Source organism: Pan paniscus, chromosome 8 (genome assembly GCF_029289425.2).
Source record: "Pan paniscus chromosome 8, NHGRI_mPanPan1-v2.0_pri, whole genome shotgun sequence".
NCBI classification, from domain to species: domain Eukaryota; kingdom Metazoa; phylum Chordata; class Mammalia; order Primates; family Hominidae; genus Pan; species Pan paniscus.
Genome location: NC_073257.2, coordinates 48,236,275 through 48,258,479, shown reverse-complemented (window position 1 = coordinate 48,258,479; position 22,205 = coordinate 48,236,275). Strand labels below are relative to the sequence as shown.

General features: G+C 46.0%; 1 protein-coding gene across 1 annotated transcript; it reads right to left on the bottom strand.

Annotated features, from left to right (window-relative positions):
* Positions 1–1,331: 1,331 nt before the first annotated feature.
* GJD4 (gap junction protein delta 4) lies at positions 1,332–7,616 on the bottom strand. The gene is made up of 2 exons (XM_034930290.3): positions 5,860–7,616; positions 1,332–3,909 (listed from the first exon to the last, which is right to left on the bottom strand). Exons 1-2 carry the CDS (start codon positions 5,921–5,923, stop codon positions 2,861–2,863), a joined length of 1,113 nt encoding a protein of 370 aa, XP_034786181.1. The 5' UTR covers positions 5,924–7,616; the 3' UTR covers positions 1,332–2,860.
* Between the last annotated feature and the right edge of the window lie 14,589 nt (positions 7,617–22,205).

Sequence of the window (22,205 nt, the reverse complement as noted above, 5' to 3'; positions counted from 1 at the left end):
AGAAAGAGAAAAAGAGAGAGGGAGGAAGAGAGGGAGGGAGGGAGGGACGGAGGGAGAGAGGGAGGGAGGGAGAGAGGGAGGGAGGGAGAGAGGGACGGAGGGAGAGAGGGAGGGAGGGAGAGAGGGAGGGAGGGAGAGAGGGAGGGAGGGAGAGAGGGAGGGAGAAAGAAAGAAAGAAATCCTTTATCTCTATAAGACTGGGAAGACTTAGAAAGACTTGGGAAGTCCACCAGAATTGGACACTACAAGGGACAACAAGATTTGCCCCTGAATGCTTCAGGAATATCAGATGAAAAAAAAAACAAACAATTTTTTGAGCAGCCACTATGTGCCAGACATTGATCTAAGTATTGAAGACAGGGGTTGGAGGCATCGCTCACAGCTTTCAGTGGCTTAAGGAGCAAAAGTGAGAGAAAGGAGAGAGAGAGAGAGAGAATATATTAAAATAGGCACATTCATTCAAATAGCTTTATGCCAAAACCAATTTGGGATTTTTGTTTAATGTTTGGACCAATTGCCTTGACATCCTGCAGATACACCAAGCAGGCTGTTATTCTCCATGTTTGAAGACATTCCATCGTCAAGGTCTTCTTTAGAAGAGTCAAAGTGCCCATCATTTTGATGAGGAATTGGTTCACCTTTTTTTGTTATTTGCTGGAGTGAAGGGTGGTGTCTCTCCCCAGCCCTTCCATACATGGAAACCAGGGGATAGTCATCTATTTCTGAGCTACACCCAGATGCCTCTTTCCTCTCTTGATTAGGGTGAGCAGGTTAATCCTGTCCCATAGCAAACCTCTGCTCTACTGTATCCTCCTACCTGCCTGATTTCGGCCAGCACTAAACTTGAAGGTCACACCTGAACTTGGGCAGCACCTAGATCAAAGCCAGAATGACGCTAAGCAGTGCAGAAAGGCCTGGATCGGAAGCCCAGCCCAAGACCTGCGGCATTTGTCTGTTGCTACACAAAAAGTCATAAACACAGACTGTGCATTCCACAATACCCACGGTTTTTTTCATCTTCCCCACTGGAACATGAAGATTCTCAGGGAAGTCTGAATTGTATGACTCTCTAAAGGGCACAGACAAAGCCTGAATTAAAAAACTTGTGACAAATCTATGGTCATTCCTCTACAGCAAAAGCACTCCCTCTATGCGGTGAGGACAGCCACCCAGCATACACACACAGGGACAACTCATCCTACATCCTGTGCACTTTACACCCATACACGGGAATAGTATCAGATGCCCCTGGAAACCAACTGTTTATTAGCCATATTTTCTGCATTTGTCATTTCTGCTCTAACACAATGATGTATGAAGCGTGATATTATAATGCAATCAGCATTAATTTTTGATATGGTTTGGCTGTGTCCCCACCCAAATCTCATCTTGATTTGTAGCTCCCATAATCCCCGCGTGCTGTGGGAAGGACCTTGTAGGAGGTAATTGAATCATGGGGAAGGTTTTCCCATGCAATTCTCGTGATAGTAAGTCTCACAAGATCTGACCGTTTTATAAAAGGGAGTTCCCCTGCACATGCTCTCTTGCCTGCCATGTAAGATGTGACTTTGCTCCTCCTTCACCTTCCGCCATGATTGTGAGGCCTCCCCAGCCATGCAGAACTGTGAGTCCATTAAACTTCTTTTTCTGCCAGGTGCGGTGGCTCATACCTGTAATCCTAGCACTTTGGGAGGCCGAGGCGGGTGGATCACAAGGTCAGGAGATCGAGACCATCTTGGCTAACACAGTGAAATCCCGTCTCTACTAAATACACAAAAAATTAGCCAGGTGTGGTGGCGGGTGCCTGTAGTCCCAGCTACTTGGGAGGCTGAGGCAGGAGAATGGCCTGAACCCAGGGGGCGGAGCTTGCAGTGAGCAGATATCACGCCACTGCACTCCAGCCTGGGCGACAGAGTGAGACTCTGACTCAAAAAAAAAAAAAAAAAAAAACTTTTTTCTTTATAAATTACCCAGTATCGGATATTTCTTCATAGCAGTATGAAATGAACTAATACAATTTTATTAAGGGGTTTGGAGAAGTTTAATGTCTCTCTATTTTTGACATGCATAACAGATGTTTCTTTCATCCAAAGCAGAAAAACAAAAAAAACCTCATGATAATTCACTAGAAAATATTAAACATTAATAAACTATACTAATGGAAGAAAACATGCCTTACATGAAACATATGGCAAAGAATTTGATAATAGAACCGGGAGAGTGTGGCCGACAGAACCATCTCACCATCATCAGAAAGCTGACTCCAGTTCATCACTTTAGTTTTGTTGGGGCATTTGAACGTCATGTGTTTTTTTTTTTTTTTTTTTAAATAAAATGTGTTATCTAAATTAAATCCGTACTGAGAATATATCTCCTGTAATGTCCGTGTGTCCCCAGGCCAGCTCGCCCTTCTGCCTGAGGACCTTCGTTGAGTGATGAGATTTTACAGGTGCCAAAGTGAGTATGCATCAGCACAGGCACTCCCATGTGCAAAGGACAGCCGGGCTCTCTCAGCTCTGCTTGGTGCTTTTTTTTTTTTTTTTTTTTTTTTGACAGGGTCTCAGTGTGTTGCCCAGGCTGCAGCACAGTGCCGTGATCTTGGCTCACTGCAGCCTCGATCTCCCAGGCTCAAATGATCCTCCCATCTCAGCCTCCCAAGTAGCTGGGACTACAGGAGGGAGCCACTGTGCCCAGCTAATTTTTAGACATTTTGTAGAGACAAGGGTCTCATTATGTTGCCCAGGCTGGTCTCAAACTCCTGGGCAAGGAGATATATTCTCAAACGATCCTCCTGCCTGGGCCTCTCAAAGTGTTGGGATTACAGGCGTGAGCCCCGGGGCACGGCCAGGTGCTGTGTTTTTCACACCCACTCAGACTTCCTGGCTCTCAGGTGGGGAGCACCACCAGAGCTGGCAGGCGGGTCAGGGGGCTGCAAGCTGCTGCAGGAAGGGTGCGCGGCCAGGCGGCTGGGGGCTGCTGAGGGCTGCTCCTCGGATCCTGAGCCCCTGGGGTCCTGGGCGGCCTCTCGGTGGGGCCTGCCCCGGGGCTGTCTGCCCAGCTTTTCGCTGGCGGAGGATGTCACCTCACTCTCATCCTCATCCGGAATCTTCGTGTGCCCTGACACCCTGGATGTATGCCTGGGTCTGCCAGCCCCCTCCCCTCCGGCGCGTGCACCCGGGGGCACCGGTGCCCCCTCTTCCTCCCGCCCACCCTCCTCGTCAGTCCGGCGTCCCTCCGCGTGGCCTGAGGCTCCGCTCTGCTTCCGGATGGAGGGGTTTGTGGGGGGTCTCTGCCTCCTGCGCATCCGCAGCCGCAGGCTGCAGACCAGGTCGGCGAGGCCCAGCAGAAAAGACAGCGCGCTGACCGCCCAGAGGAACAGCATCAGCAGGGACTTCTCTGTGGGCCGCGACACGTAGCAGTCCACCACGCCCGTGCACGGAGGGCGCGTGCAGGGGAACTTCTTCGGGGCCAGGAATCCAAAGAGAAAGTAGTGCAAGGCCCCGAAGGCTGCCTCCAGCAGGGTCCGGAGGAGGAGGTGGATGATGTAGCCGGCCGAAAAGTCGGGCACCTGGAGGCCGCCGCCCTCCCCGCATGGCCGCGGGCAGCGTCTCTGCCCGGAGGCCGGCTCCCGGGGGTCGGGGCAGCGGCGGGGGCCCAGCGCGGCGAGCGTGGCTCCTCGGTGCAGGACATAGACGCTGAAGACGGCGGAGGGGAGGAGGACGCACACGCCCTGGATCAGCCAGAACCGCAGGTGAGACACGGGGGAGAAGACGTCGTAGCAAACATTGGCGCATCCTGGCTGCAGCGTGTTGCAGACAAACCTCTCCTGCTCGTCCTGGTAGACGGGTCGCCCCGCCAAGACAATCACCAGCATCCGCAGCAGCATCGTGAGGACGAACCAGAGCTTTCCTGGAAGAGAGGAAGCGGGCATGGCCTCATCACCCGGAATACACTGCCCTGAGTAACAGCTTTAAAGTTTCTATTGGGGCTGAGATTGGGAAATTGAAACGTCAATAAGCATGTCTTTAGTTTTCTGTTTGTTTGTGTTGTCGTTGTTGTTGTTGGACACAGGGTCGTGCTATATTGCCCAGGCTGGTCTTGAACTCCTGGCCTCAAGTGCTCCTGCCGCCTTGGCCTCTTGAGTAGCTGGGATTACAGGCATGAGCCACCACACCTGTCAGCTTATCTTTACTCACAGCAAGAGCATCAGGTAGTTCATTTGACAAATATTTACTGAGCACTGAACATCCTTGTTTGTAAGATGCTTCAAGATGAGTAGATTTTTAAAAAGCATTATATTAAAAGTGTTTTAATCTGTCTGCTAATTCAGACTTTTGGTAATGTCTCCTGGACTGATAGGTCCAGAAAGAAAGTTTGGCTGAGCAAATTAATGATTTAAATAAGATTTAAATTTTCTTCTTAGGAGAATAAGCCTTTTAAAAGAGGTTGGTGTATTTCTGTAACTGCCAATTCGAGCTGCTGATTTCAGTAAATCTTCTTACTTATGACAACAGTCCAGGGATCTCTATTTAATCACAGGGCTTGTATTTAATGTTAGTCTACAGCCCTTGAAATTGAATTTCTTTATGAACATTCCATTTTTCAGATTTTTTAATCATTCAGAATTCCTCTTCCCCTTTTCCAGTTATTAGGAATGAATGGGGCTTGTCTTTCTTCAATGTATCGTGAAAGAATGACACCAAGCTAGAAAACCAAAATAACTGTCAAGCCCTATTTTCATGGCACCGGCCAACTGTTTCGAAACATGTTTAAAACTCAGCCAAAATAACTTGTGAATATTGTGTTTTGTGATGAGAGAAACATCGCCTGACATCATAAAAACAAAACAAAAATAAATATATAAAGACAGTCAAACAAAGAATAATATCATTATGTGATGAGTCATTGAGTTGAACTTTTAACATCAAGTTGGTTTTGTCTAAATCTATAAAATAATGAGCCAGAAAAGTATCAACTGCATCTCCGGCATATATTCATCCTTTTCTGACCCCCATACCTCTCTGAAAATGTGAGTCATCTGCATTAAACAAAAATCTATTATTTTCTTTGTTAAAAAAAATAACTAAACTTGGGATTTGGTTTAAAGTGCACAAGAGAAATGGCTACTCCTTAAAAATTAAGCTTCGAGGCCAGGCGTGGTAACTCACGCCTGTAATCCCAGCACTTTGGGAAGCCAAGGCGGGTGGCTCACGAGGTCAGGAGATCGAGACCATCCTGGCTAACACGGTGAAACCCCGTCTCTACTAAAAACACAGAAAATTAGCTGGGCGTGGTGGCAGGCGCCTGTAGTCCCGGCTACTCGGGAGGCTGAGGCAGGAGAATCACTTGAACCCCGGGGGCAGAGGTTGCAGTGAGCTGAGATTGCATCACTGCACTCCAGCCTGGGCAACAGAGTGAGACTCTGTCTCCAAAAACAAAAAGAAAATCAAGCTTCCAGGATAAAACCTAAAGGTATCACTTTCTGATTAACATTTGCTGTTCTGTTCCTTTTCCTGGTAACGTAGCCACACCAGGGTTGCACACAAACACCCCTCCACCTGCTTCGGTCTTTGGAGTCAGCACCCCAGTGTCAGCACAGGATGATCTGTGAGAGAACAATGTCACACGCAAGACTCCCTTACATGACGGAGGAACCGCGGAACCATTCAAAGAAACTAGAAGCCTCAGCTCTCTTCCCTCCAGAAAGGCACAGCCCTTTCTTTTGGGAGTGGGTGGACTTTCAGCTTGGTGCCTGCACACTGAAAATGAGTAAATACCTGGACCCTTTAAGGACTCAATTCCACCATGGCAGTGGAAATAAAAACAGCGCAGGAGTTTGGAGATGGTCCCAATACTCACCCACCATGGTCACGTTGCAGTTTAATGTGATGATGAGAAACCCTAGCAAGTCCACGCCTTCCATGCTTCCAGAATGTCCCAGACTCCAGGCTGCAGGAGACACTGGAGGGCTGTGTTCTCCAAGGAGGCAGATAAATGTCCTTTAACTACATAAGACTTAAAGGTGTGAGCTGGAGATAAGAAAGCAAAGGTCTGAGCCAGGAGTAGGAGGTGGGTTTTTCTGTCTCCAAGTTGAGACGGCCCTAAGCCGTTTGCCTCTGAGGCGAAACATTCCTGACAACTGCAGTGACCAGCAGAGCAAGCAGCAGTCATCTCTTATTGTGGGCTATTCTTACTCGCCTGGGATATTCCCGGCCTGTGGCAGCGCTCATATGTCCCCACCAGGACAGCCAGACGCTTCAGGATATAATAGCAGCAACTACTTTTAACCCAAGAAAGAAAACTTCTGCTAACTAGCCAAGTAAATTTCTCTATTAAAAAGGCATTTCCTCCTTGAAAACATTTCCACAACCACTTCACTTGTGCAAGAAGCCCTTAAAGTGTTCACGTTTTGTCTTCTCAATCAAGCATGAATCGCCATGCCACCATCGCACGAACCCACAAGGATCTCGCCCTTATTCTGAATTCCTGTATCATTGGTGCAGGCAGAAATCTGTAACTCAGTTGGGTGTCCCAACTTTAGACCGCGAATTGGTTATTCTCCTGCTGCTTCCTGTGCAGTGAGTGACAACTCTACGCTTGGAGACAAAAGCCTGGGTGCAAAGCCCGGGGCAGCCCCCTACTCACTGGGGAAGTCATTGGATCCTTCCAGATAGCCTCATCTTGCAATAAGGAGAATCATGCCATACCACTTGCCGTTTGTGGGAGGCTTATGTGAAATGATGGTGTAGAATAAGAGCAACTGGTGTGAAGTGGGTGTACGACAACCCATATCCGTGGGATTTCAATCCCTAATTGGCCTCTACGACCTTCACAGATGACATCTTCCCTTTGTATCTCCCAGCCCCATCTAGCCTGGAGCTGTTCCCATTGAATCTACTTAATAAATGTCTGTTAAATTTGTCATGAAATATCACGGTCTGGACCTGCTGACATCAATCACAGTTGCATCAAAATCCTATCGCTGCAGCCACCTTCATATCTGGGAAGAACCCATCCTGCAGGGTTGGGGATCTATGATCAGGGTGGAAATTGTAAACTTTAAAAGGAATGATTTCAATTTTCCATGAAAGCTATTCTTTATATCCCCATCTTTTCTCATTTCTGATCTATTCTTGACTTTAGTAATATCCCTAGAAAGATTCCCAGAAGAGTGCAACAAAGCTACTTTCATCTTTGCTCACATGACATGCTCCCATCCACGGAAAACGTTTTGACCCCCTTGAAAGGAACAGTGGTTTTGCTATATTTTAGTCAAATGCTTCGACATGAGCAAGGAAATTTGAGAAATTGTAGTTAAGTAAAAATATTGAAATAGTCACAGGGTGTAAGTATAAAATAAAGGAGAATTTGTCTCCTAATAGACTGCTCATGGTATTGGCTTTAAAAAAAAAATGAAATATCAGGAAAGCAATTACTGACTCTTGCTGTGTGATAGAAACAGCCCATCCCAAATGCGGAATAAATTAGCCCTGCGCGACCATGAGCAAATCACTGCAGCTTTTCATGCTTCGGTTTTCTCATCAGTGAAGCAGAAAAAAAGAATGTGTTCTTCACCCACTCACAGTGACTGTGATATGCAAAATGTGACCAGAGATGTGAAAATGATTTTGAAATGTAAAGAATGACCCAGTGTCAGTGACAGGCACTTCTCAGGGTTGGCTCCTCTGGTCCCACCCTTCAGGGCATCTTCTGAGCAGCCCATGCCCACCCATCTCCCTTCTCATCCTGGTCACCTTTGCTCTTCCTCCTTGAAGTCTACCCCATCCCCATTCCTTGTCTTTTTTCTCTTTCTCTTTTTTTCCTCTCTCCTGCTAGGTGACATTTTGCTTTACTTGGAAATCTAACTCTGGTCAGGCGCGGTGGCTCACGCCTGTAAATCCCAGCACTTTGGGAGGCAGAGGTGGGTGGATCACCTGAGGTCAGGAGTTCAAGACTAGCCTGGCCAACATGGCGAAACCCCATCTCTACTAAAAATACAAAAATTAGCCGGGCGTGGTGGTGGGCACCTGTAGTCCCAGCTACTTGGGAGGCTGAGTCAGGAGAATCACTTGAACTCAGGAGGTGGAGGTTGCAGTAAGCCCAGAACGCACACCACTGTACTTCAGCCTGGGTGACAGAGCGAGACTCCATCTCAAAAAAGAAAAGAAATCCTAACTCCAGAGGCTACCTGAAGCTAGCTGGAGGTAAGGGAAGCAGAGAAGGTGGAGGCGTCTGGGCATCAACTCCCGACTCTCTGTAAGAGCATCCCAGCACCGATGGGAAGGTTTCTGTATGTGTCTGTGGAGTAGAGAGAAGATGTGGGGAGTGCTGTGTTCAACCCATGGCCAAAGAAACCAGCTGGGAGTCGGGCTGAAGTGTACAAGATGCCAAACTGGGATAGTTCACTAAACGCAAGTGGTCAGCATGGGCCCTGTGGCTCACATCTGTAATCCCAGCAGTTTGAGAGGCCGAGGATGGAGGATCACTTGAGGCCGGAAGTTCAAGTGATCAGCCTGGGCAACATAGAGAGCCTCATCTCTACAAAAATGTTTTTAAATTAACCAAGTGTTGGCATGCTTGTAATCCCAGCTACTCAGGAGGCTGAGGTGGGAGGATCACTTGAGCCCAGGAGGTCAAGGCTGCAGTGAGCCATGATCATGCCACTGCACTCTACCTTGGGCCTCAAAGCAAGACCCTGTATCTAGAAAAAAGAAGAAAGTGTTAGCAAAAAGGAAAGAGAACAATAGCGCTACATGGCACTCAGCCTTGGCCTCACCTCTCTCTAGTGTAGTGACTTTGGCAAATTATCTAGGCCTCAGTTTTACCATCTATAAACTGGGGTAATGATACTAAACGTACAGGGTTGAGAATTAGGGTTCATTTAAATAAGGTTCTAGCACATTATCTGCCCGGTAAGAAGCTCTCAAAATATGATGAGTTCAGTCAATTCTCATTATTCATAGTAGCTATGTTTTATAAAGTTACCACCAGCACTGCAATAGTGAATACTAGGGGCTCCTTGGGGAAATACACAGGTGACAACACTTTCACCAATCAATTAACACATTGCCTTATTTTATGTGTGTTTCTGTTCAAATAGACCTTATTTAATATATATTAAACATATATTAACCCATTCACATTAAATCATGGCCCACAGCACTATCACTCACATCTGAATGAAACCCATCTAACACATTCTGAATGTACTTTCTCTGCAAGCCCTGGCACAGCCCTCCTGCACTCAGAAGAACAAGCCAGCACTCGTGCAGCACTGTGCTTGGGACCATTTTATTATTAAAAAAAATTTTTTTTAGAGACAGGGGCTCGCTCTGTCACCCAGGCTGGAGTGCAGTGACATGATCATAGCTTAGCTCACTGCAGCCTGGACTTCTGGGCTCAAGCCATCCTCCAGCCTCAGCCTCCTGAGTAGCTGGGACTGCAGGGCTGCATCACCAAGCCTGGCTAAATTTTTAGTTTTTTGTAAAGATGGGGGTGTTGCTACATTGCCCAGTCTGGTCTCGAACTCCTGGCCTCAGGCAATCCTCCTGCCTCAGCCTCCCAAAGTGCTGAGACCACAGGTGTTCGCCACTAAACCCATTGGGGGCCACTTTAAATGTCAAAATCACCAACCAAAAGCACAAAAATGCAAAAGACGTGGCACTAACCAGACCTTGGGAGAAAGTACCCATTGACATTGTGAGAGCAGAAACAAAAAGGCAGGGCAGCCCCTGCTTCCACCCCAGCTTAGAGCACATGTGTCAGGCGACGCCCATTTCCCACCACTCTGCATGTGTCCATGAATGGCGGAGAAAGTCTTATGAGTATTGGTTTGGGGATTATGAATAAATTTTAGTAAGTAGATGAACTTGCAAATAAGAAATCTGTGAATATGAGGACCGACTGCACTTAATAGAAGGATCAACTAGCGAGAAGAGCAGCTGAGTCCCAGGAAGGGCCAATTCAGAAGAGAAACGGGTCCCTGGGAACCCCAGGGACTCAGTCACAAAAATTGGAGGAGGATCCAGGCTCCAGACCCCACCCTCTTACTCCTGCTTCACTTAGAACACCTCCACTACTGTCTGTGTTGTCTTTTATGCTTTGGCCAAGACTCCCCTTGGTTAAAGGGTTCTGCATCTAAAAAGGAATGTTGAAAAAGAGATGGTCTCTGTGAGAATTATTATGAGAGGCAGCTTGATATCAAGGTTAAGGACAGAGGCTCTGCAGTCTGACCTAGATTAAAACTCCAGCTTCTTGACTGTGTGATTGTGGGGGAGTCACTTAACTCAGTGTCTTCACTGTAGAACCACAGTTCCCTACCCCCTAGAATGATGGCAAGGAATACATGGGAAAATGCCTAAAGCCTAGAGAACGGTGCCCCACCAATAACGCATACCCAATCACTGGCTTTTCTTTTTTATTACCTGCCAAGAATGATGTACCAGCGAAGATGCAGGAGGCTTGGAGTGACTTTTTCTCGATGATGGGTGCTCCAGGGCTGGTGGGAAAAGGGCTGCCAGGGAAATAGAGTTCACTTTCTGGAGGGCTAGGAAATGATAGTAACTGTTTTGTTTTGGGGTGTGTGTGTGTGTGCGTGTGTGTGTGTGTGTTTAAGGAATCATGTATCTGATTTGAGAAATGTATGTTTTCATTGTTATCAAGATGTAAATGACTCTTCCAGGACTGTAGACAGAAAGCAAATATTTAGCAGCTGCACCAACACAACAGTTTAATCATGCCTACAGTTGCATCTCATCTGCATATGCAAATCTACCCCCAAAATAGATTATACTACTTTCCTGTCAATCTAGTTTCCCACTGGCACAGGTACTGTAGGGTGAACCAGGTCAGTGCCATCCCACCCCAGCCACACTCACAGACTCCCCCTCACAAGACTTAGAGCTAAAAATTAACCACTGGTACAAGGAAGAAATTTTCTGTTTTCTTCAGCTGAGCCTTTTCCTGCTCTTAAAGTCCCCAAATTGTCGTTCTTGGACTGCATTTTCAATTCCAGTTCAACTGCACAACTCCCCAATGTCTTCTCTACCAAGACAGCATTCACAGTGCCCCCTGGAGTTTGTTTTTGAGGCAGTTGGGCTGGTTCTTCTATGCAGAGAGGCATAGCTTCTCTCCCAAGGGAGGAAAAGAACTTCCAAGCACTGTTCCCACCTCCGACAGTCCTAAGATCTTCCAAGATACACTGAATGGACACAGATTCATTCTCTCAATCATACCAAAATGATGCCTCCTCCCCAAGCCACAGGAGGGCATGCTGGCCAAAGAAGACCCCAGAGGAAAGTGCTGAACTAAACAGCTGCCTATTAGATGCAAGCAGGTCAGATGAGGCTGCAGGCTAATAGATATCTCACTTGTGAGATGTGCATCAATGCGCTAAATCACATTCCCCAAGGCAGCAAAGACGTGCCCCAGTGGGGAATGCATAGACCCCCAAAATTCCACTTTCCACAGACTCGCGGACCCAGGCATCTTTGGAAATGGAAGTCACCTTAAAATATACTTAGTCACCTTCCCAACTTTCAGGTGAAATTAAGATGTGGCCAAGACCATCCAGCCTCAGTACAGAGCTTAAATGATATTTGCTATCCCTGACTTTTGATCTGTAACACATCAAAAACACACACAAAAAATTCAACTGTCCTGACTGTTAAGAAATACAATTATCTGGATAGCCCAATGTTAGCCCTTCGAGTGTTTGAAATTGTATTATTTTAACTTTTCCATGGAATTTTTTCTAAGGCACCCTTCAGAAACAGCAGAGGCTGGGTGCAGTGACTCACTCCTTCAATCCCAGCACTTTTGGAAGCCAAGGCAGGTGGATTTCTTGAGCCCAGGAGTTCTAGACCAGCCTGGCCAACATGGAGAAATTTCATCTCTACTAAAAATAGTAAAATTAGCCAGGCGTGGTGGTGTGTGCCTGTAGTCCCAGCTACTTGGGAGGCTGAGGTAGGAGGATCGCTTGAGCCTGAGAGGCGGAGGTTGCAGTGAGCTGAGATCACACCAGGCCACTGCAGTCCAGCCTGGGCCACAGAGCAAGACCCTGTCTCAAAAAAAAAAGAAAAGAAAAGAAAAGAAAAGGAAAAGAAATTGAGCAGAAAAATCAGGGGAATTGAGTTTTCTTTTGTGAAGAAAGCAAAGGACTCCACCATTGCTCACAGGTCCTGAGCAATATGTCAGGACACCCTTCATGTGATATCAGCTGAAATCAAATCCAACACATGTTCTCACCATCCAGGCAGGAAGGAATCATCCTCTTCTTTGTCATTGTTTCTAACAATGCCCTTTGACTTACTGATGCCTTTCAAAACATTACCAATAGTATCATGAACACAGTACCATAAATGTTCCCTGAGCACCTGCTGTGTCTTCAGCACTGTTCTTGGCACTAGGGAAATGGCAGAGAATGAAGTATAAAAATTCCTGCCCTCACTGAACTTACATCCTAGTGGGAAGAACTGACAAAGAACAAGATAAATGTCTTCAGCAAAATTGACTGTTAGTAATAAGTTCTAAGGAGGGTAGTGGATGCCAAGGTTTAATGGGGTAGCCAGTGTCCTAAGAAGAATACATTTGAGTAAAGACAGAAGCCGGTGAAGGGGCAGCCACGTGGACGTTATGACCACGAGCCTTCCCTGATGAATTCCTGCTCTCTTTTCTAATTCACTTGGACCAGTGGCTGCATGGCACATTTTGAAAATTACTAAAATGCCCTAAAATTCTGTATAGTGTATGCACATGGACCAAGTTACCTCCTGCAGCCTGTCTGTAACTCGTGTCACCTGTCCCTCGCAGGCTAAAGTGACACTACCCAGCAGGGACCTGGTGGAAGCATTCCCAGGCGTCGTTTTCTCTCCAACACACAGGTGTCCAGCAGGGGTCTCTGCACTGGCCACAAACACACTGTTCCTTTCACGGATGGGAATTTTCATTTTTAGAGTCAAATCAATGAAAAAAGTACTCATCAAGCAGTCACTGGTAGTCAAAGAAGTAATTAGGAGAAAACAGCACAAAGTTCAAGGGTAGAGGACGTGGGTTCAGTTCTGGTTCCAATCGCTGACCAGTGTTTGACCTTCAGCAAATATTAGGTTGACACAGAAGTAATTGTGGTTTTTGCCATTAATCATGACGTTGCCCAGGCTGGTCTTGAACTCGTGGCCTCAAATGATCGTCCTGCTTCAGTCTCCCAAAGCACTGAGATTCCAGGTGTGAGCCACCTCGCCCGGCCACAGGTTCTCTCTCTAGGTGAGTGGCACCAAGATCCATCTCACCCAAGCAGAAAACTAGTACTCAGTGTCCGTGAGGTATGTTTTAAAATTTCACTGCTTAAAGCTCTTCAGTGGCTCCTCACTGATGGTGCCAAACAGAGCTTGCCTGGCCCTACGAGCCCTGGACTCCGCTTGCCTCTCGGGCCTCACCCTTTACTCCCCCCGACCCTGCAATGGCACTGACCTTCTTGCACGGCCTCTCATCTCTGCTGCCTCTGAGACTTGCCACAGCCCTTTCCTCTCTGTGACTGGCTCCCAGGGATTTCTATCTCCTTTGCCCAAGACTGGGTTGGGTGTCCTCCTCTTGCAGTGCTCATTATGACAAGAAGCACATGCATTGTCAGAGCAATGCCTGCCCTGCCCAGCCTCTCTGCCCTGCCACCCCCAGCCCAAGACCATGTGAGGCTCTAGTCCTCCCTGGCCAAGATCTGCCTTTGCACTCACTGCCCCTCAGCTGGAAGTCAGCTCCACTTCATCAACAGTAGAGAGAATACACTGGAAAGAGGTCCGGCCAGTCTCAGTCCCCCACGGATCCTGAATCTTTTTCACTCGGTTGTGAAACAGGGATAATGAAAGCTCCTACTTCTCAGGGTTGTAAGAGAATGAAATGAACTAACAAGTGTAAACTGCCCGGCGCAGCAGAAACATCCGATAAATAGTAGGTAGAATTCGGTTTGCTTCTTATGTTTCTTTTTTTTTTTTTTTTCTGAGACGGAGTCTCACTCTGTCACCAGGCTGGAGTGCAGTGGCATGATCTCGGCTCACTGCAACCTCCGCGTCCCAGGTTCAAGCAATTCTCCTGCCTCAGCCTCCCGAGTAGCTGGGACTACAGGCACACGCCACCACGCCCAGCTAATTTTTTTATTTTTAGTAGAGATGGGGTTTCACCATGTTGGCCAGGATGGTCTCAATCTCTTGACCTCATGATCTGCCCGCCTCGGCCTCCCAAAGTGCTGGGATTACAGGTGTGAGCCACCACGCCCGGCCTTCTTCTTGTCGTTCATACTTCTTTCACATGGTCCATTTTTTTGTGTGTACAGGGCTGGCCTTTTTTTGGCATGGCCAACCAACTGGAGTGGTTCTTTCTCTTTGCTCAGTGAATGAAGCAGTCACAACACACCAGAGGCTATTTCTCATGTCTCGAACCCTTCCTGATTCAACGTTCCCTGGCATGGGATGTTCACTGTCAACCATTTGGTCCTGACCTCTCTGTGTCCACAGCCCTTTCCAAAGCCTAGGGCTCCCGATGGCCAGACATTTGTCCAAATCTTAATTATCTGCAAGAGTGTGTTGCACTATTTCTCTGATGGAACAGATTCCATGACCTGCTGAGGCCTTCCAAGAGCACCGCTCCCCAGCAATCAGTGGCAGCACCCCTGAATGGAGGGTGCTTGTCCCACGAGCGCTAACACCCACAGGCAATGCACTGCCAGCCGGAGTTTGTCTGTGCTTTGCAACCAGCATTTCGCAAATGGCAGCACTGCATGTTTGCAGGGAGGTCCTCTCTGCTTGGAAGCAGTGCAGGCTTTGCTTTTTCAAAATTTTAAGTTATCGTGTTTTATTCTCTTTGTTGTATATACCATTGAAGAAGTTAGTCTTTTTAAATTGACACATGATAATTGTACATAGTTATGAGTACAGTGTGATGTTCCAATACACGTATAGACTGTGTAATGATCAAATTGGGATAATTAGCATATCCAGCATCTCAAATACTTATCATTTCTTTGTGGCGGGAACATTCAAAATCCTCTCCTCTAGCTATCTTGAAATATAGAACACATTATTGTTAACTATGTCACCCCACTATGTGACAGCACATGAGGACTTATTAAGAAAGCTTTCTTCTTACATTCTTTTTTTCTAAGTAGTAAAAGTAGATGGAGGAGGCCAGGCCCGATGGCTCACACCTGTAATCCCAGCACTTTGGGAGGCCGAGGCAGGCAGATCACCTGAGGTCAGGAGTTCGAGACCAGCCTGGCCAACATGGTGAAACCCCGTCTCTATGAAAAATATGAAAATTAGCTGGGCACAGTGGTGCCCACCTGTAATCCCAGCTACTTGGGAGGCTGAGGCAGGAAAATCGTCTGAACCTGGGAGGCGGAGGTTGCAGTGAGCCAAGATCATGCCACTGCGCTCCAGCCTGGGTGACAGAGTGAGACTCTTTCTCAAAAAAAAAAAAAAAAAGTAAATGATTGTTTTCCTTCACTTCTGGATAACAGGCAGGCAGCTTACGGACCCTGGGTAGGGCCTCCTGCCTCAACACACCTATGCCTCTTGTCTAACATCAAATATTAAATACTTGAGGTCTTCTGGCTTTTAAGGGTGATAAAAATTAAAATCTCTGGGAGAGGCAACTCACTACGTCTTATCAGTCATCTTCACTATGGTGTGAGTTAGAAACACTGCTCCTGGAAGCAGGCCTTTCTGTGAAGGTAAGGGCCTGGGGTGGAGAAGGGGGCCAATGGGATGTCACGGATATTTTCCCATGCTGCAGAGCTCCAGCATCACACAGAGCAAGGCCAAATTCAGGATTAGTGAGTCCTCATATCGATCTCCTGTTCATTTTTATGTTTTAGACAATAACTGAAAGAAGGAAGGAAAGGGAAAGAAAGAGAGAGGAAGGAAGGGAGGGAGGAAGGAAGGAAGGAAGAAAGGAAGGGAAGGAAGGAAGGGCGGGAGGGAGGGAAGGAAGGAAGGGTTGGGGGAAGGGAGGGAGGGAAGGAAGGAAGGAAAGAAGGAAGGAAGCAGGGAGGGAGGGAGAAAGGAGAGGAAGGAAGAGAAGAGAGGAAGGGAGGGGAGGGAACAGATACAGGCAGCTGTGATCATGGTGACTTCAGCATCAGATGATTAGTCTTGTTAAGAGAGAGGAACTAGTCCACGTTTTCCCTCTGTGTGTTCTCTTTGTTCTCTGCCGTGCAATATTAGAAGAGGGAATGAAGGAATTCAATCCATTTTAAAACTCACAACTGTTAGATGCCAACCCTCCAAACATTCACAGCCACTTTGATTCAGGACGAGGTTTGTTCCAAATGCGGATATATTCAGAAGGGCCAGACAGTAGTGTCTTGAAGCACAGGCGACAGCTAATTTATCTCTGAGCTAATGTCCCACCCTGTGGGACAATTTGTTTTGTTTGGTTTGGTTTGGTTTTTTAGAGACAGGGTCTTCCTCTGCCGCCTATCATCACTCAGGCTGGAGTGCAGTAGCCCAATCACAGCTCACTGCAGCCTCAAGCTCCTGAGCTGAAGCAATCTGCCTGCCTTAGCCTGAGTAGCTGGGACCACAGGCACACACATCACCATGCCTTGCTAATTTACTTATTTATTTTTGTAGAATAGGGGTCTCACTATGTTACCCAGGCTGGTCATGAACTCCTGGCCTCAAGCGATCCTCCTTTGGCCTCCCAGAGTGCTGGGATTACAGGCGTGAGCCACTGCGCCCAGCTGCACCAGCAATTTGAAAGACAGGTGATCTCAGGAGGTCTTTTTAATTCAAATTTTCTCTTAAGGAACACAAATGAAAGGAAGGTAGGGTACATTCCATTTTGTTTGCTGCAATGCAGTGGCTATGGCCTGGATCTCCACGGAAACCAGCAAGGCAATTACCAAGCTCTATTTCCAGATGAAAGCAAAGACAAACAACAAAGTAGGAAAATTAAGTATGAGAAAAACGGACAACAGCTTCAAATTGACTGGGTGAAGGGACACAGTTGGATCTGGTGGCACCACTGTCGTAAGGATCACTTTTATACCCATGAGTGTGATCTGGGTCCCCCGTGAGCCACCAACCCTGGTGGGTGCACATGCACTTCACTTCTGTGTTCGATGGTCAAGGCCACCCAGCCGGTGAGGGGAAAAACTGGGCCTGACATGGACGCTCCCCACCCCATATGCCACAGAAGTGTGACGGCCTCAGCCTAAAGAGGACCCATTCTGTGAGGCAGCTACAGGAGAAAATGGAAGGAGCCTTTTGCTTTTGCTTTTCTGTTGTTCTATTTTTCACTTCCCTAAAGGAAGGAATGAGAGTTTATTATTGAGTGTTTCTGAAAAGGAATGAGAGTGGCCTTCAACAATAACACACCGAGCATCTGCAGTGTGCCGGACAATGTGTCGGGACTGCGAACAGGTGAGTAAGACACAGGCTTTCCCCTGTAGGAGAGGGAGGCAGTTGAGTGTACTTCCAACAGCAAGAACAGTGACCAGCTTCCCATGTCCCCAGAGGCAGAAGACATGGCCGCATAACAATAGTGAATAGTAAGGTCTATGATAGAGTATGAAGAGAGCAAGAAGGAGACAACTAGGGCTGTTTTCCTTCTTGAAGTATTAGCGCTTAGCCTTACAAAGGTTGAGGGAGCTGCTTAGTCATCCCTGCTAGTCCAAGTGTCTACATGCCCCCCACCCTAGGGTCTGCTGGAACCCACGGAATTGGAAATCTAGTGGAAACTCATGTTAACGTTACAGAAGACCTCCTTTGGGGTTCCAGTTAGGCTTGTCCCACAGTGGCCACACCGTTTTTCTACCCATTCTCCAAGCAAGTGGTGAGCTATGAGTGCACTCACACGATGAAGAATAGTATTTGCATTACACACACACGCCTGTGGGTGAGGTAAGTTAGAGAGAAGAAAATAAGTCTCTGTGAGATTTCACAACTGCCTAACACCACGCAGGCTGTAGATGACAAGGCTGGGATTCTATCCCAATTGATTTGACTCCGAAGTCCATATTCTTCCCACTTGACACAAAGAAGCCACTGGGAGACCCAGGGAGAGCGTCATGGAGAAGCTCTCATTGTCAGGCAAGACTATAAGAGACAATCTTTGAGAAGTTGCTTCTCCTTTCTGGAACAAGCTAAGATCTACAGCAGGCATGCTGGCAAGCAACTTCAATCTTTCTTGGAAAGAGCTGGCATAAGAAAACTCAACGGATGATTAAAAGGCAACACAGAGCCCTTCTTGTTAGCTCAGTTTGGGTTTATGAAAAGACTCTGTTAGGGTAATCCATTCTAATCCCAACACTACCTCCAGGCAATTTCCTTGGGAAATGGGACTGAATTTTAAAAGATTAAATGTGTGTATATAAAGCAGATATATAAATGATTTTCCCAAGGGGTGGCTCCTCTCTCATCCTAAGTGAGGCCTTGCTGGCTTAACTATAATGAGTGTGAATCACCCTGAACACTAATCCTTTTCCTTTTTCAAGACATATTCTTCATAATGTGAGTGCACTCATAGCTCATTACTTGCCTGAAGAATGGTAGAAAGTGGGGTGGCAGCTGCAGTATAAGCCTGACTGGAACCCCAAAGGAGATCGCTAGTCCCATGTCTTCTGTAATGTTAACAATGAATCTCCACTAGATTTCCAATTCTGTGGGTTCTGGTGGACCCTAGGAGGGGCTTATGTAGACACTTGAACATAGCAGGGATGACTAAGCAGCTACCTCAAACTTTGTAAGGCTAAGCACTAATACTTCAAGATGGAAAACGGCCAACAAGAGCTTAATGATTTATTGGATTCAAAAATGGAGAGGCAAACATTTAAGGAAAATACAACATGACACGTCTTTTAATCTTTTAATCTCTGTGCGTGTGTTCTGTATTTCAACCCTATTTGAGCTTCTTAAGACCAATGTCAAATCTGTTAAAGTGTTTTCCTGTCACCTAGGTTAATGCCCAAGGATAGTGTACTTAATAAATTTATGTTGATAAAAATCACCTTGCAAATATCTGTGTGGAATTTTTCTTTTTAATTTAAAACAGTAGATATAGATGCTATTTCCTGATTGGCTGGTTTTATGTATTTTGAAGTTTTGTTATCAGGTGCATACATATTAAGATTTGCATGTCTTCTTGATGAATTGACCTTTTTATCATTATGAAATGTCCCTCTTCATCTCTAGTAATATTTCTTATCCTGAAGTATATTTTTCTGAATCAATGTAATGATTCTACTCATTATATTTGTTTTCTTTTAAATCCTTTACCATATTTAGAATAACTGGTCTAAAGTTCCTCATCTGTAAATTCCATCATCTAGATCTATTATTTCTGAATCTATTTATACTGACTGATTTCTTTCCTTATTATGGGTCACATTTTCTTGTTTCTTAATCTGTCTAGTTGTTTTTATTGCATGCTGAACATTATATGTGTTATGTTGTTGAATGTCTTGATTTTATCTTCCTTTAAACAGTGTTAAATTTTGGTTTGGCAGGCAGTTAAGTTGTTTGTGTATTAGTTTGGTCTTTCCCAGGCTAATTTTAAGCTTTGTTAAAATGGGTCTAATTTAGCCCTACTATCAGGGTTTTATATTTCTTGAGTCTTGACTGAATTTCTCAGGTGTTTAAGAAGATCTCCCAACTGTAGCTAGTCAGAACTTAAATATCTCCTTGCCCTGTGTGAGACTTAGAATTGTTCAGCTTAAAGCTTCCACTCAAAGCTGTTCATTTCCTGACTTAGAAAGTTCCATGCTTTGCATGCACAGTTTAATATTCAGCCCAAGACTCAAGAGGACTTCGACGTAGATTTCTGGAGTTCTGCATAGCTTCCTCCTCTCTGTGTCTCGCCCTACACACCTCAGCTGTGCCAACCTCCCTAATCTCTGATCTGTGGCTTCTCAACTCAGTGAGACCCCTCTGCCCTACCTGGATACTTCCTGGATGCCATTCAAAAAGTGCCTCCAGGTAAAAGCTCAAACTATCATAGGACTTACTTCATGTCTTTCCATTCTGTCAGAGAGCATGATCCTTTGCTGCCTGTTTTCAATAGCCGAACATTATTGCTTCCCATATTTTGTCTAGTTTTTTAAGTTATTTACAGTGGTACGTCTTGTCCAGTACTATTTATTCTATCTTGGCCATGAGCAGAAACCTCTGCCTGATCATCTGCATCAACCTCGATCCCAGTTTACCTTTACCCTGGGGATGCAGAGATATAGTAAGATACTTCCTCCCATGAATCTGTAATCTGTCTTTGCTATAGGAAGATGTGTGCTTGCCTCTCTGCAAGCAACCTGAAATAAAATATTCTAACCAGGCCATGAAAATGATAAAGTCAACCTGGACATGATCATGTATGGGGCAGATTGTGTACACTTAGGAAAGAAACAAAAATGAAAAGTAAGAGAAAGGAAGAGCTGGAAAACCAAGGAGAAGAGAAGGAAGAAGAAAAAAAAATCACAAAAACAATAATGCCATGATCTGAATGTTTATGTGCTCCCCAAATCCATATGTTGAAATCCTAACCCCCAAGGTGATGTGATACGAGGAGGTGGGGCCTTTGGGAGGTGATCAGGTCATGAGGGTGGGGCACTTATGAATGGGATTGGTGCCCTTATCAAAGAAGCTCTGGAGAGCTGCCCTGCCTCTTCTGCCATGTGAGGACACAGCAAGAAGTTGCTGGGTCTAGGAACCACGAAACACCCTCACCAGACACTGAATCTGCTGATGCTTTGACTTTGGACTTCTCAGCCCCCAGAACTGTGAGAAGTAAATTTCTGTTGCTTATAAGTCACCCAGTTCATGGTATTTATTAAATAGCAGCCTGAATGAACTAGGACAAAGAACAGACATGGAAAATGAACTAGAATTTTAACTCTCCATGACTTAAGTTTTACAAAAGAATAAGACTCTGCTTCCAGCCCTGTGGCTCTCCAGAAATGCTGTGGGCATTGAGACATGGATTAGAAATGGAAACCAAAATATTTCTGTTTTCATTCGTTGAGTTTTCTCCCATTTGCAAGGAAAAGCATGCTTATGATAAGAAATCCTTACACTAGCAAGAGTAAACTATTGTTTTTCTCAGCGACAAAGGTTGTTTTGTTCTATTATTTTTTTAATCTTGCATGCCATACTGTTTATTACCTCCCATTTTCAATTATTATTATTATTATTATTTTGACAGGATCTTGCTCTGTCACCCAGGCTGAAGTGCCATGGCGCAATCATGGCTCACCGCAGCCCCAATCTCTTGGGCTCAAGTAATCCACTTGCCTCAGCCTCCTGAGTAGCTGGGACCATAGGCACGTGCCACCATGCCTGGCTAATTTTTAAAATTTGTGTCGAAATGGGGTCTTGCTATGTTGCCCAGGCTGGTCTCAAACTCCTGGGCTCAAGAAATCCTCCTGCCTCAGCCTCCCAAAGTGCTGGGATTACAGGCGTGAGCCATCACAGCCAGCCTGCCTTCTATTTTTCAATAAATAAACTATAAACTTGGGGCTCTCAGCCTTTACAGGTGAGGAAACGTCTTGGTAATTCAACACCTAATTCTCCCCCATGCCTGAAATTCCTTTCACAATGCAGGCATTACACCCCTGTCTCTGTAAGAGACGTCATGAGGCACAGAGAATAACACCCCTCACCATGTCTTCTGTAATGAGGGTAACATACTGTCCATTTCTTTATGAAGAATCCCCTCTCTTCCCTTCAGATTGCAAATCAAAACTTGATGGCCTCCTATGATTGTGAAAATATTTTAACTTAACAACTGAAACAAATATAAAGTTCTCAAAGGAAGCAGTGAATTTTGGCACTGGAATGAAAGTAGGTATAGAGTGCTGGAGAGTCCAAAGAGTTGAGCCTGTTTCTAAAGCTGGGCCAGGTGCAGTGGCTCACACCTGCAATCCCAACACTTAGGGAGGCTGAGACTGGAGGATCACTTGAGCCCAGGAGTTTGACAGCAGCCTGTGCAACATGGCAAAGCTCCACCTCTACAAAAAATACAAATAAAAAGAAATTAGCCAGTGTGGTGGTGCATGCTTGTCATCTCAGCTACTCAGGAGGCTGAGGTGGGAGGATCACTTGAGCCCAGGAGGTCGAGGCTACAGTGAGCCATGATCATGCCATTGCATTCCAGCCTGGGTGACAGAGCAAGACTCTGTCTTAAACAACAAACAAACAAAAACAAAAACAAAAAACAGCAACAAC